Here is a 15,965-nt window from a genome sequence, read left to right as displayed (position 1 = left end):
TAAAGTAGAGGTTACTTGTCCCTATGTTTGATAGTTTCCTCTACTGCAGGGGTTCTCAACCCGCAGACGTTTATTTTGCGGCCCGCGACATTTTTCATTATAAACGCAAGTACTACTGACACAGTATTATTACAAATTAGTTTAGATACTTAGCCCTTTTATCGCTTTTATCGTTTCGTTTGATTACTCGTAGTTGAATCTAGTAGTTCTCAAACTGGGGCGCGCGCCCCCTAGGGCGTGAATCATCTGAAGGGGCGCGAAACTGAGGTCAACCGAAAAAAAATTTCGCGCTGGGCGCAATTGATCTCCAATTCACAGTTATTTCACTGTGTATAGTCTGGTTTCATATTTGAGAATTCTCTCATCAACAGCCATAACCTTCCATGCCATCAAACTAGCGGTTTTTATTGCTAGCATTCTGGTGGCATTTTGTTATATGACGTTAGGGGCTTGAAATTTTTCCCTATCAAAAAGGGGGGCGTGTCTAAAATAGTTTGAGAATCACTGCTTTAATGGGGCGTTTCTTGATATATGCTCGACTTCAGATTGCTATTGTTTTGAATCGGTATTCGGCTGGACTCAGATTCAAGAGAATCCCGCTATGTAGTAGACCTACCCTTTTAAAGAGTGTTTGACTCTGCCGACTACGTTACAGACGCATCGTTCCAAATTGCTTGGAATATGGCTAAATCCAAGAAATCTGCTATAGAAGGTGTAATTTCAATAAAACCTTAATGTTGTGTGCGAATATTTGCTGTTTCCGGAACTTAGCAGCAAGGACAACATCACCTGACGAATTTCTAAGATACAGTCGTCCGATTTAATCGTGACCAGACGAGTAACATCAATGCCAGTCGATCTTTCATCGGATTTTCTGAAACACGTTGCCACATAGACTACTTTAACCCAGCCTCGGACGAATCCACCGACTTTTCATAATATACGCAGAGGAAATGCTAGCTGGGCAAACGTGGGGAGGGGACCAGCGAAAAATATCAACTTGACAAAGCTGGCTTCTGTAACTATTGATGCAGGGCCCCAGGCATGGAAGGAAATGATAAGGGGTGATTGATTTGCTCGGAAACGACCCCGAACGCCAGACTTTTTCTCATATCACTCAGAGCTCAATGTGATAATGGCCTCTGTAACGCAAAAGTTACTGGAAGTTATACTTGCTCGCTCACGCATTGAAACTGAGTTCGGTTCTCTGGTGGTAGGGTCATAAGTTGCATATACCGACTCGGCAACGAATGCAATGCACGATCCATGACATGATTTACTTGCGCCGCTAGAAGATAGGCCTACATATCCTCACAACAAGCAGCAGCTGCAAACTTACGAACGCTGTCCATTAATACTTTATAATGCATAAAAATGTAGCCTATTAAATGCCCGTATACGACTGGTAAATAGGCTACAGTAGCCTAAATTTAATAGTAGCCCACTAATACAGGGTAATATTATTCTGCGGCCCGCAGCGTCTTTTGCTGTTAAAATGCGGCCCGTTATACAAGGGAAGTTGAGAACCCCTGCTCTACTGAGACCATGTTTAACAAATATTTCATAACAATGCATTAAACTTTCTGTAACTTTGTTCTTTATAGGTGACGATTTCGCCGTTATACAGCAAGAAATAATCATGATGAAGGACTGTAAACATTTGAATATTGTTGCATACTTTGGAAGTTATCTAAGGTACACATGTTATGAACAATGTCTATGATATCTTACCGATTCCTTGTTTTGTAATAGAAATTCCAATGCACGTTTTCATACACCCAAATAGTTGTTTGTTCATTGTAGAAGTCTGACTGTCAATTTGATCTAGACCAGGCTTAAATTAGGGTTGATATCTTCACTTATTCTTCTAGGCAATTTCATACCGCACTGCTATGTGTTTATCACTTTACATATTCAGAATTCATTCTTACTTGTTTTGTGTTTCTACTTCCCACTTCCCATACTGCTATAGCGTGGCTTGTCAAAATGAATACATGTACTGAATGGCATAACACTGGGTGTTTAGGGCTTTTGATTCCAAAATATGATGTGGATCTATCTGACGTGTATTGTTTTCTAGGAGAGATAAGTTATGGATTGCTATGGAGTATTGTGGAGGCGGATCTATGCAAGATATCTATCATGGTAGGTAATGTAAGCCGAGAGGCCGGCATTAGTTAGTTAAGTATAGATTTCAATGCTGGATACTTTGTCTTGAAGTGATATTTAACATACGTGTACTCAGATATATGTCAGTTGCTAACTACCAGTTGTGCAGTTGCTGAGTGCGATTCCACTTGCATTAAATATGGGAGCGATTACTGCTGACAACATAATTATGCTCTCTCTTAAATCCTGATTGGCATTTTGGTGGTATGTTCATGTTGCTGCTAAACCACTAGGAATATGATGGTGTCATACCAATCATGATCTGTTTTGAATATACGGGCTAAGCTTAGTACTATGTAATTGTGAAGTTATTTTCTGGGATTTATACTTAAAAAAGGTGCTAAAGTAAATTCCCAACTTCAAATTTGGGTTTTTGCATACTCGTGGAATAACGAATGCTATGTTATTGTGCGAGACTACGCTGGTATCAAAATATTATACCACCAGTAGTCCAATATTGTTGTTGTTATTGTCAAATGAGAAAAGTAGGCTGGTTCATCAATGTAATTAAGCTGTTTAATGTAGTGTAGACTCTAGGCTGCTCTGGCTACTCTGTATGTGCTGACGGAAAATAATATGTTGCTACCTTCATAATGAGATTGAAAGATAAGGAATATGATATAGTAAAATACATTGATCATGAATGCACAATGCAGTGTATGCCATTAGAATGCTTGATTACTAATGACTGGGTGTTCTTCCTTTGCAGTTACTGGACCTCTGGAAGAAAAACAGATTGCTTATGTATCAAGGGAAACATTACAGGTACACATCGGGCAATGTAATTGAAGGTTCCGATTTCAGAAAACAATGTCTCATAGGCCTAGTCATTGAAGCTTTGTTATATGTTCCAGCATGGTGGCCCTTGAATAATTTTCAAAGTGTTTACTACTCTGAAAGTGACCTACATTTGACTTGGTGTCAAAGACCTTGTGAATTCCTATTTTACTTCAAGATGAATCGAACTAGTTTAACATTGCTTGGCTATTACTAATTTTTGTGAACCAATAAGTGGAATGTACACTAGCTCAATAGTAAATAGTTTTGCTAGGATACTGATAGGCTTACACACATCAGCCCAAGTTTTGTATCTGTCTTTTGGTTAGAAATTAGATTATGTTGCATTGCATTAATGTAGTCCAAGTAGTATACCACATATACAATGCATATAATACCATGTATATGGTATTGATAAATGATTGCTTTAGTTTCGTAACGTTTTGTGCCCATAAAGCATAATCCTTGCAAATCTGCTTTCCCAATGATGATCATGTCACATTCACAAGCAACAATACATTCGTACTGCTACATATATTCACATACATTCTCAAGTTTTACCGCAGATTTCCATCAGGAATGGCCATCAGTAAATTTGGTGATTGCTGGATTATTTTGTTCATTGCAATTTTGAAATTAAGTGCCGACAAGAGCTTTTCTAGGGATGGTATTTTGCAACTAGCAATATTATGGATACTGTATTGATGGTGTCCTCATAATTAGGTGTATTATGACTGGCCATCATGGAAAATAGTTGGCTATTTGGTGACATACTTGTCTCTTATTTCCTTGTAGGCATTTATTTAGATATTATATATATTTCTTTTACTACCTTGAATCTTGCTAGTTCGGATGGCCGAGCAATTCTTCAGATATGTTGCATTACTGTGTCTATCTTTTGTATGCGTTGAATAATTAGTTATGATGTATTTGAAGCAGACATTCCGGGTAATACCAGTTAACGCTGTCTGCCGTGTTTGACACAGTGGTTATCATACAGCATGATGTCATATGTTGGCATCCTGTTATTGAATGCGTAGATATCTTGTGCTAAGTGCATCAATCATGGGTAAGCTTGTGGACTATCCAATGAGTTTGCGACTTGAATTCGCTGCCATGGCTGGTGGGAATGAAATACCTCTGTCAAGTCAAGTCTTGCTGCATCAAGTTCATAGAATATTGTCTTTCCAATTAACTTTGTATTGATCTCCTTTCATGGTCTTCTGATGGTGATGCAATATACTAGCATTATTTGCGCCACACAGTTACCAATCAGCCTATGCAAACTTTGATAGTTTTTGTAGCACCACTGTACCCTTGTTCAGTAAGTTTAATTCAGGGGGAACTGCAGTATTCTCTCTTACCCCCAAATCATATCTAACATATCATGATACTGATGAACCGGCACTGTTCATTTCCCAATATTGCTTCAGGTCTCAAGCAATACCAAAGTATCATTTTGAATCTGAATTCGTTCCAATAATTCTATTGTAACTTGAGAAACGTTGAAATCAATACTTGAGAACACGAATCACATGAAAATGGTTCATGCAATAGTTTACTACTACATTACTGTATTCTGCATATATTACTGTTGTGCTTTTTTTGAAAGCAGACATAGCTTTGCATTGCAAGGTTTTATGGCTTCCATTGTGTCAAACAGTTAACAAAACCTTGGCTGTGCTTTGGTTGAAAGTTTTTATGTATCTTACCACATGTAACAGACTTTCACGAGGTTGATGTTTACCGAGTAACTAACTTTGACATACCATTCTGTAACATTCCTAGATAGGCCAAATGACAGAGTCCGTTTTATCACTGTGTATCACAATACCGGCACATTTTAGAGTTGTAAACATAGTTGGTTATAGATGCCGATATATCTGACAAAACCTGCTAGGTGTTCGCTTCGAATGCTGGTTATGCATCACAGAATTGTTACTATTTTCTATTTCTTTGGCAGGGACTGCGATACCTGCACAGCAAAGGAAAAATGCATAGAGATATCAAGGTTCGTCAAACCTGATTGGTATCCTTCACAGTTCAGCAAAACTCTGTGTCTAATCATGCAGGGTGCCAATATTCTGTTAACGGACGACGGACACGTGAAGCTTGCCGATTTCGGCGTCTCCGCCCAAATCACCCAGACCATCGCCAAAAGGAAATCCTTCATCGGAACCCCTTACTGGATGGCACCGGAGGTTGCCGCGGTCGAACGTAAAGGAGGATACAACCAACAGGTGCCTTACAATTGAATATTAGTCGATTGAAAACTCTTTTGATCAAGTTACCGCTGCCTTTTCAAATTATCGACAGGACCCATCGGTCCGAATGCGCTGGAAATTGATCGATATATTTTACCGTCGACATGAATTTGTGCGTTGCGATACATGCGATAGTGACGCCTGACGGTGATTAGGATTTTTCCTTCGTGCAAGATAGTGTTGATTTGATTACGACAGTAGGCCTACTGGAGATTGCAATTATGACAGTGCGTGATTCGAATACTTGGAAAATCATGAAGGGACATAAAAAGTCACGCTGGTTGCGCAGTATTATGTAATCTATATAATTATGTATGATATGTGTTTTATCTTAAACTTTTACGAATAATTTTGAATTCCAACCTGCCACTCTTATTGAATTATTAGCGCACGGGTCTGCAACCACTTTTGCTCTGCGGACCGGCTTCAAAATAAGAGTCCCACACCCTGCAAGTCATATGTTTAGATAAAAGAGATCTACTAAAGCAGTGGTTCTCAACCTTTTTTTAGACACGCTCCCCCCCCCCCCCTTTATGATAGTGAAAAATTTTGCGCCCCCCTTATCGTCATATCACAAAATCCAACCGGGATGCTAGCAACCCCAACAGATCGTTTGATGGCATGGAAGGTTGTGACTGTTGATGGGAGAATATATGTAGAGAAACACGCGTGAATTGAAGGTAAAACGCGCCCATCTTCAGATGCTTTCATTCACGCCCCCCCCAGGTTGAGAACCACTGGACCAAAGGAAGTATTATAACCTCTTTAGGCTGATCTTGACCACTGTAATTCTGAACCTTCACTTTACTTGGAAAAGTACACGAACTGCAGCAGGTCGCCGACCGCTACACTAGCACATGAGCCACGCTTTTCTATAACAACTTTTGAAATTCCTTTTTTCAATTTCAATGTTGTCGAACGCAAACATCACGTTGTCGTACTCTCCAGTGTGACGTTTGGGCCGTCGGTATCACCGCCATCGAATTTGCCGAGCTGCAGCCGCCCATGTTCGACCTCCATCCGATGCGCGCGCTCTTCCTGATGTCAAAGTCTAGCTTTCAACCGCCGAGATTGAAAGAGCGAAGCAAGTATGGCGAAGTCTAGTTCTACACGTGTCTGTGCATTGCCGCAGTGCGGTCTTTGTCGGATTTGCAACGCTTTGACTTGATAGTCCATTGCAGGAATGATATGATGACGGATTGGAAGATATTTACCCTTACCATATTTCAATTGATTAATTTTCCTTATTGACATTGGACACGCAGTATCTAATAATTTCCGATTTCAAGGCTACTTTTGAATGATATTTCCGCACCCAAGCTTGTACGAACTACTACAGTTAGCTAACGGTCAACTAACTAGTTCTGAGCAGTTCCAGTTCTAGCTGCACATTTAAAAAAGTAGTTAAGCCTACCGAACTTATAGAGAAGATTGTCGTTTCGCGTGAACCGTTATACCCGTGTTCTGTTGCTGTGACGTTCTCGTGGCCGTGGCTAGCTCGGAGTCCTCACTGCTAACAGCGGCATGGAGTAGGGAGGGGCATAGGTATAGGATGTGGGGTGGAAGCCTCTTCTATTTGAAACTTGTGCGGATGTTCTCGCGGAGAGTAGATCCGATTCTGATAAAATATAAAATGAATCATTTGCGCTTCAGAGTTGAATCAAGTTGGTGATGTTTTAGTCGGTTGGTTGCGGATTTTTAAAGGTTGTTCAAGTTTTAGTCGGTAGTTTTGAAAAACGAGTAGTTCTAGTTCTGGTTGAGCATTTTAAAAATCCAGCAGTGTATACTAGTCTGGTCACTACCAAATTTGGGACTTGGCTTCGAATTCCGCATCTGGGACTTGATTTTGGTATAAAAATTTATGTTATGAAATGATGGGCTTCTGCTTCCTTGTTTGAGATTGTAGGAATCGCCAGCAGCGGTTACTGGGTTGATGGGGCAATCTCTCTTACTCGCGATCTCGTCGTCATAAGTCGGTGGAAAATTTGAATTGTCAAATTTAGTGTTCAATTACAAGTCGAGAATCGTGTGTTGGAGTTATTATTTCGATACTAATTCCTTATACCGATCTGGAAGTCCTTGAAGGCAATTTCAGCGAGAATCCATTAGCTTGATCAATATCTGTATTCCCTGACGGACGAGCGTACCCAATCATTATTAATTAATTGGAACGAAGCTTTCAAGTTGATATGTGGTACAGCTATGGTTATTGATTGGCGATCGCACTGGGCTCGGTAGTTCGTCAGTCATGATTGATGCTATGCTGCAGTTTGACAACTGTATTTTAAACTAGCACGGTGTCTTGATAATGATAAAATAGTATTGATTGTCGTGAATAGAGCCTGAGCGATATTGAGTCGATATTCCATTCTGAAAGAGGTATCGGAATCAGCCATTAGAGCACAAAAAATCTCCATTTTTCCTGATGACAAAAATATGGTCGCAGGCAGTCAGAACTATAATACGCGATTGTTGTAATAAGAATATTCATACAGGCCTGTTGCTTGTCGGCGAGGCTCTAGTGTCGAAGAAGATGGATTTCTCTTGACGTGCTTTCTTTACTGCAGGTGGACGGCGGACTTCCACGGTTTTCTGAAGCTGGCTCTCACCAAGAATCCAAAAAAGAGACCCTCCGCGGAGAAGCTACTTCAGGTTCGTCGGGACCGATGTTGCCTCTGATTTTTGACGAGTCTGCGCACACTCACCAACTCGCTGCGCGGACCCTTGCGTAAAAGGGTCATCGCTTCAGATTTTTTGTGCGCGGAGACGGTGTCGGCACTGCGTAATTGCGCATGTGCGCGGCTTGGGGCGAACATTGGTTGGGATTGTCATAAAATATTGAAAGCTTTTTTGTCCAAATTTCACTGGCTGCCCCGTGAAATTGTTACGTTGTCTATAAAAACGATGCGAAACAAATTTGCTGCAATTCCAACCCGTCGAAGCGAAGTTATTAGTTTTTCGTTAATAATTCTTGCTGTTTTTATCGGATTCCAAAACTTTCAACTGCAATAACTTCACTTCTATCAGTTGGAATTTAGCCAAAATTTAGCCATTGTTTAAGACAAATTAACAATTTCATGGCATTGCCCGGAAAATTTGAGTTATTGAAGTTATATATTTTATAAAAAATTCAAAAATTCCAAACTCTTGTAGCTTCAGTTGAAAGGCCTGCATCCACTTCTAATTGGCAGATTTTAGTTTTTCAGGCAATAGTAGGCCTTGAATACAAACTTTTTTACTATGAAATCGCTACTTTCGCATGTAATTAAGCAGAAATTTATGTCGTCACTCCTACTTCTACGCGAGTGCCAATGGTGTCTATTCTGATATCGTACCACCTCTCGACAATCATCGACAGCCGAGTGTCGTTTTAAAGCACACGTATTCTATTTTTACATCAGCACACCTTCGTCGGGCAAAACAGCCTGGGTCCTCACCTCGGGATCGAGCTTCTGGAGAAGGTTCGCGATCCGGGGCAAGAGCAAGCCCAAGATGACGACGTCGATGATGATCCGACCGCATCGGCGGCACCTAAAGTTATTCATAGGCCCTCGAAACCAGGCGCGGACAGGGAGGTGAAGACCAAGTCGGAGGCAATGTGTAAGGGTTAAGAATTCGATGTGTTGGGTATCTAAATATCCGTCGGCGATATCAGTCAAATCGATTCTGAAGGCAAACATTGTTTAAGACTTGAGTTTTGGAGAGTTATTACTGCTTGGTTTGGTAGTGCAGTAATATATTTATACTTGTAAGCCATTTCTTGATTAGTCTCTGATTTTCTACTTATTAACATTACATATTACACAGAGTGTTTGAAATGGCTTTATTTTATAGTTGAATTATAGTCCTTTATAGGTAGGGTACCTACCAGTAGGATAAATATATATACTAGGGGTGTTCAAAAATGACTTTTTTTCTCAAATTGTACTGGCTACTTGATAAAATTGTTAGGTTACCTAATTTCAGCATACACATCAAATTTGGTTCAATTCCAGCCAGTAGCCGCATTGCTACAGGAGAAGAAAGTTTCTATTTATTATATAAAAATGAATTAACAAAAATTTCAGAATTTTGTGTTCACCCTGTGAAAGTGTTAGGTTGTCTATAGAAACGATGTTCACCAAATTTGGCTCAATTCCAACCAGTGGAAGCGGAGTTATTGATGTCGAAAAATTTGGATTTGAATCACATAGAACTTACGGTGGCACACCTATAATAAATAATTAACGAATTGGTCACCGTAAATACCTTTTTGTGAACTCGTTGTTAACCATTGCATGAGTAGGTGCTGATTTCAACGTAGGCATTCTCAAATCTCATCCTTTACTATAATCGTACGCTGAGAAGTGACCTTTTGAGATGCTATTCGACAGCTTGTGGACAAGTTTTATCGTGTGCTGTTCTGGTATCTCGACGTACAGCAGGTTGTTGGCTCCATACACAGTAGAAACCACTGCGACACGGGGATACAGTATCATAATTTTTTATTTAATTTCCAGTTGAAGAAGCCATATTTTTACCGTCGAAGACCGATAACGAGGTAAGAGGGTAACAAAATCTAATGTTCCTGATATTGTACGCACAATGATTAGTACAGTAGATTTAAAACACTTTTCAATGTGTGCATCAAAAGAATAGGCTTTCAGTTTTGACATTTAAATATTCGCAACTGCTGATTAATTTGAGCTGTTTTTGAACTTCAAATTGATCCTGGATTATACGTGATCCAGACGATGAATATCTATCTAGTTCACGGTTAATTTCATTTATCAGGACGCGCCACTTTACAAAGATGGGGAGTCCTGGATGCCCGACACATCACAAAGCCCGTACGTTATTATTCTGCTATATCTGCGACCGCATGCGGCATCAGTATCATTTTCATGTAGCGCGCTAGCAAAAGGCGTGGGCTTGAAGGAAATTTTTTTCAAAGCTGTCTATTGTGTTTTATGAATCCATCCTTTTGGAAATTTTTCGGTTACTTAGTGTGCGGAAGGGCTTGAGGTGACTTGGCTGGCGTTAGCGACTTAGTTATGTGGTGACTTATATAGATGAGTATTGTTTGGTCATTGCTTTTGCTGGGAACTTTTCGCATTTCAAGTAATAGTGACGGATAGGTTTGCTCACTAACCATTGAGGTCTGCCGTTTATTGCGAATTTGATGCAATAATCCTAGGCGGGGCATTTACTTTTGCTTGGAAAATAGCCTGATTTGATGGATGGATTGATGAAAAATCAGCTGTGATTTGGGCATTTTTTTTGTTTCTTCACCAGTTGATGTAGCATACTCAGCTGCGGTGACTGTTTTTCGTCTGATTTTTGGCGTCTGTATGTATTTTCGTATCTGGAACGAGTTTTTGGTAAATTTTGTTTTTCGATACGTTTTATCTTTCCGGCAGAAGCCTGCTTCGTTCTGTCGAAGAAGAACTAACATCACGGTAAACAAATTGACGCTTTGCCGCCTGAGTTTTCTTCAGCAAGCATTTCTGCTTTGTGTTGCTTTGCGCTTTCGAGGTGCCTTGGGCATTGAATACTTTCTCTCTTTCTCTCTCCCGTTAACAAACACGCTTTGCTACCTTCGAGAATGGCAAAAGTTGATACTTTTTGTTGTTTGGCATCGACTAACGGGTATTAATACAGACTAGTATTACAACAGTGTTGTGGAATAACTCGGGTTGTGTATTTTAAATGCCTCTGGCCATCTACTAAATCATTATGGTCTGCCTTTGTCAAGCATTTGTAGGACCTGTGGTGTATGGAATGTACGTTTGAAATGCTGTCTGAACACAGTAACATTGCTTGTTGGATTTCTTATTAAAAGGGTTGCGTATGAAGTCTGTGACTGTCCAACGCACCTTTTCCCAATCTATCGGCATCGGCCTGACACGCTGTTCGTTCATGTCTGCTCTGTGCATCGTGATAACTCAACTAATCTACTTGAACTGCTTGTTTCAAATTGTACCAGATCCGCGTTAATCGCTGTAAAATATAGTATGTATCGCTGGGAATGCACTACCGTGTATTCACTCAAGCTATGACGTGATAGGTCTACTTGAACCACTGAAATTTAGTCTGTTACAGACTTTTCTGCGTCCCACCCTGCGCATTTGTCATTTCCGATCCGATTATATTAGTCTCAGGGAATTCACGCTATATTCCCTCTCGCTATATTGTATTTTCCGATTAAGTTCATTGCTACATTGCATGTGTCCTGCATGGCTTGCTTTTCGTTACTTTACTCGCGCCATAAAGGATTTCTCGATAAAGTGACGCCTCTTTACGAATGCCACTGTACTTGTGATGATACTCACAGCGCCGGTCCAGCTTATATTATCGTTCTAAAGCATAATGTTGTAATCTACGACCTGATGATTGAAGTTGAACATGTTTGTTTTGCTATTTAGAGGGCATCCGACAAGTTTCGATCAAGAGTGAGTTATTCGTTTTCAATTTGTGTGTCTTTGGTGTGTTGCAGTAATTGATGCTCTCACTTTTTGCATACTCGCTATGTACCGGTACTGAAAAAAATTTATGTGATAACCGATGTTCCCTCTAAGCAGCGCACGTGCGCAAATGCGCAGTGCTGACACGGTCTCTGCGCACAGAAAATCGAAGATGCGCACAAAAAATCCGAAGTGATGGCTTTTTTTAGTTGTTGCGCACTGTTATCCAAGGGCCTGCGACTCTGCGCAGTAAGTTGGCGAGTGTGCGCAGACTCGTCAGAAATTAGGGGGAACATTGGTCATAACAATGAACGAGACGCTGAAATAATCTTGAGCTTGAAAAAACCGAGAAACGACTGACTTTTCCTATGTATTACAGTGATATCGGTACGATGAGACCGGCAGAAGGGCCTCCATTACCCCCCAAGGTAGGATCTTGTACTGATTCCTGTTTCTGCAAATTTTGTGCTTGTACCGATTTCATATCATATTTCAAATCATGTCTCTCTGTTAGCCTTTGCCGCCGACGCCGCAGGATTATCCGGTAAACGAGTGAAGCTACTTGCTTATTTTATGCCTCTTGCCAGCGTTTCAGTTACTGAATCAAATTTGAGAGCCAATTACTAGGGCTGGGCATAACGATCCAAGAACTCGAGTACTGATCTCAATAATTAACGTATAGCAGCAAAAGAAGATTTGTTTTGAGCAACCAAGTTATAAGCTTGCTTTGAAAAATAACCGAAGTTAGCCTATAGGCGGTAATCGTTGTTTTGAAACTCACACAACACTTTGACTGGCCCCATCACATGGCATTCAAGACATGTAACATGGCTCTACGCATGTAGACGGGTGCTGTATTTTTGTGTAGAGGCTAACCCGCAGTATAATCGCCAAGCACCATGTCACTGTCAAGGTTAACGATAATAAAATAATTATTTCAGTAAATGTAACTATTATCATTTTTTTCGGTCATTCTTAAGTCCATATTGAATTTTCCGTTTCTGACTATTAGTGACGCCTTATTATGTGATACTTTAATATTCGACTCAACTCAAAGCTTACTACTCTATCCCAAGTAGCTTCAGTCAAATATTTGGGTTTGCCCAGCCCTACGGATCACGTGATTGTGTTTTGCTTTTGCATCCCAGTGGCTAACAGTTGGTTTCCGATTTCTTTTTTTTTCGTCTGGATTTCATTTTCAAAAGCCAAAGTATTACGGAGGCGAGCACGCGGCCCCCAGGACACAGAGAGACTCGAGACAAGTCAAGCCGCCTGTACCACCCCCCACCTACATGACGTCCATGATCAATAACGCGAACAATGACTACCACAACGGCGCCGACAGTAACTCAGACGACCGGCCCCCAGTGGTGCCTCCGAGGCGTAAAAATTCACCCACGTCGCTGGTGTTAGCCGACCCGGCTTCCGGGCGGCCACCAGCACGACCGTCTCTCCGCCCTACCAGTAATCCACCCTCAGAAACAGGGGTCACGGGGTCTGTCATGCCAGTACAGTTGTCGGCGCCTACGGTCGTCCACCGGGCCCCACATTCGGAGGATAGTGCGTCAGCCCCAGATGCCCCGCCAAGAAGACCACCACCCCCTGCGCATGTACAGCCTGCCGCCGAAGTCCCGGCTGGGTCAAATCAGACGGCGTCTGCTTGGAAAGATCCAGTAAGAGCTTTTGTTCGTTACATGAGGATTTATCATGGTTGCATAGTATATTCACAGCTGACACTCGTCAGGGCTAATCGTAAGCAATAAGTGGAGGATTGAAAAGAACATTGCATATCAACAATTGTATCACCAACTATAACATCACCTGCATGAAAATTTGAATAATCGAAATGACTAGATGGCTTAAGCTCAATGTACAATTTTTAGATTATACAGCTTAAGCGATATGATCGCCTTGATTATTCGAACATTCATGCCAGAAATTTGGTGATGCGAATATTGATGTACAATTTTCTTCTCAATTCTCTACTAGTTTCCAACGATCACCCGTGACAAGAGTCAGCCGAACAGATTCGGGTTTATTTCAACATGAATATATCGATTAATTTAAATGTGAAGTTCTGTACCTCCAAAAGCCTCTTCAAATGTTGTCGTATGAGCATCTGACAATTTAGCAAGTTGAAGTTTATTCATAAAATTTCATCACTTCAAAACATCACAAGGCTGCAATACAATGAATGATAGGAAGATGCTGAAACGACTAGGAGTAGTCTTAAGATCAGACACCCGCCTGGGCCTAGGCGATGTAAAGAGGAGGCATGCACACTGAATGAAAGTAAAAGAAGCTATTATAAAGTGGCAAGTGATGGAAGGCGAGATCGATATGTCAGGTCGTGGTCCGGTAAATGGTGAGGGCTGACTAGTATTCACTCGGCAGAAATTGCTTGTATTTCGACTTGAATGTGGACACTGGACATGCTCGACGACTGTCGGATAGCCGGCGAGATACTGTTTCACATGTGGTTTAATGTTAGGGTTAGGGCTAGGGTTAGTGTTAGGGTTATAAAGTCACATGCTCAATTGTCAGGCAACCCTTTCACGTATTTTGCAAGCGTTTCAACTTATATTGCGGCTTTACTTGTATACAACTTGAGTTGATATCGGAAATACGTCAAGCCCGCTATTCCCCGGATATTCTTATCTGTGAATATGCCGGGTGTGACACGGGCGGAAACAAAGTTGTAATATTGCTTTACAGTCTGGTGCGTTTGTGTGTGGCATCATACTGATATGGTATTGCTACAACTGATCCGATTAGTGCTGGTATGCTTGTGCTGTGACTGTAGGTTAGAAATTTAGTGCCTTAATCTCCTGTGTTGAAATTGGAACGATTCGCAAGATGATATTTCAGTATGAATGAATGTATTATTCAATTGTATACTGAAGTTTTGTACCTCCAAAAGTCTGTTTATTGAGATTTAGGCACACGAAATCTGCGTGAAACCATGTGTCGAGTAGGCTCTTTCTTATTTAGGTCCTTAGTAGAAATATTTGCTTTGAATCTTTGACTAACGTAACAGTGTTTTATTACTGCCCGCTATATTTTGCGAATGCAGCATGCCCGGGTTTAGTGTGAAATTTCAGTTCTTGGTTACGATCTTTATCAATTATTAGCTCGTGAAGCTGCTAACAATGTAATTTTGCTGATTTCAACGTGTGTCCCTACTCAATCGGACAGTCACTCGAAGATTACCACTGGCCCGGTCTGATGAAGGTGTCCGCGTAGGCTTTCGTGCCGTTATTAATATTGTCGCTGATTATTGCCCGATCACCGGTGCACACTTCTCATTATAAGGGCCGGGCCTCTGATTTCTAATGGTCTCAAGGCCCATAATCTCGTTAACGATAATGGCCGAATAAGATGGTATGAAGTATTTTCAATAAAAATCAGAAATTTTCTCAATCATTTTTATATGCTAAATCAGTATGTTTTAGTGGTTTTAGTGCTTTTTGTACCTTGTGATAGCTCACGTTAAGATTATCTCGTCTGTATCTGACTAAATAACAAATCAGAAAGCCACACTTTACAAAATAAGGCATTTTTTTGTGGTTTAGCACAATTTTTCTCAGACGGCAGTTTGCACACCATCGCTCTCCCTATGATTACATCTCTAACGCGCTGGATTTCCATTGCCGGCAAGTGCAATTAATACCGATTTAACGCGTTTCGTGTTACAGACCGCTACCGTGATCAATGGATTGCCGCCCACCCCTAAAGTGCATGTGAGTGTCGCGATAACTTTGTACAATCAGTTTGCCGATCAATTACACTAACTTCCTCGGTGATATCGCTGCTATAGTTATTGTCCCTGCGATCTGGTCAGAATTGTAATGGCTTGGGTCATAATTTTTCCGTGACTCGACTTGATTGCGCATGATTCGACACGTTCTATACGATCTATTGAAGTATCGTATATCATGACCGGTAGTTGATGAATAAGCCCAGAAACTGTCTTTTATCTGTTTGAATAAACATGTTCGGAGTGAGAAAAATGATTATATTATGAATCCGAGGCCTTGGATCACCCAAGAGATTCGCAGAAGAGAGTTGAACTTAACTTGAACTCGATACCGAACTGTAAACAACATGACTTTGACCCGACTTGGTGGTGAATTGAAAATGACTCTACTTGACTCGAGCGAAAACTGTTGAAGGCATAATGACATGTGACTCGGAACCTTGTGACTTGGTTACAGCTAGAGCCCGACCGATATAAGATTTTTGAGCCGATACCGATAAAACCGATATCCAGTACCTTCACCGATAACCCCGATATATTCAGCCGATATTCAAA

The 15,965-nt window shown here is 40.9% G+C and overlaps 2 protein-coding genes across 14 annotated transcripts in view; both read left to right on the top strand.

The window, feature by feature from the left end:
* LOC145439667 (cornifelin-like) overlaps positions 1-15,965 on the top strand; it is a 59,815-nt gene that overhangs the window by 23,587 nt on the left and 20,263 nt on the right. The window lies entirely within an intron of this gene.
* The window catches only part of LOC145439646 (mitogen-activated protein kinase kinase kinase kinase 5-like), a 33,471-nt gene that overhangs the window by 4,968 nt on the left and 12,538 nt on the right, over positions 1-15,965 (top strand). For 2 of the 13 annotated variants that reach the window (XM_080317157.1, XM_080317158.1), the window contains exons 3-18: positions 1,605-1,695; positions 2,081-2,145; positions 2,879-2,934; positions 4,910-4,957; positions 5,019-5,186; positions 6,159-6,298; positions 7,778-7,862; positions 8,612-8,810; positions 9,710-9,750; positions 9,984-10,039; positions 10,610-10,648; positions 11,615-11,641; positions 12,033-12,081; positions 12,168-12,197; positions 12,859-13,326; positions 15,349-15,393. In XM_080317157.1, coding sequence (XP_080173283.1) covers positions 1,605-1,695; positions 2,081-2,145; positions 2,879-2,934; positions 4,910-4,957; positions 5,019-5,186; positions 6,159-6,298; positions 7,778-7,862; positions 8,612-8,810; positions 9,710-9,750; positions 9,984-10,039; positions 10,610-10,648; positions 11,615-11,641; positions 12,033-12,081; positions 12,168-12,197; positions 12,859-13,326; positions 15,349-15,393 — 1,607 coding nt within the window. The remainder of the gene's footprint in view (positions 1-1,604; positions 1,696-2,080; positions 2,146-2,878; positions 2,935-4,909; positions 4,958-5,018; positions 5,187-6,158; positions 6,299-7,777; positions 7,863-8,611; positions 8,811-9,709; positions 9,751-9,983; positions 10,040-10,609; positions 10,649-11,614; positions 11,642-12,032; positions 12,082-12,167; positions 12,198-12,858; positions 13,327-15,348; positions 15,394-15,965) is intronic. The other 11 variants (XM_080317161.1, XM_080317164.1, XM_080317160.1 and 8 more) reach the window with 11 other exon arrangements.

This window comes from Botryllus schlosseri, chromosome 5 (genome assembly GCF_051294905.1).
Source record: "Botryllus schlosseri isolate E-star chromosome 5, Bs_hap1, whole genome shotgun sequence".
Lineage (NCBI taxonomy): Eukaryota > Metazoa > Chordata > Ascidiacea > Stolidobranchia > Styelidae > Botryllus > Botryllus schlosseri.
This window is presented reverse-complemented; position numbering and strand designations above follow the sequence as displayed.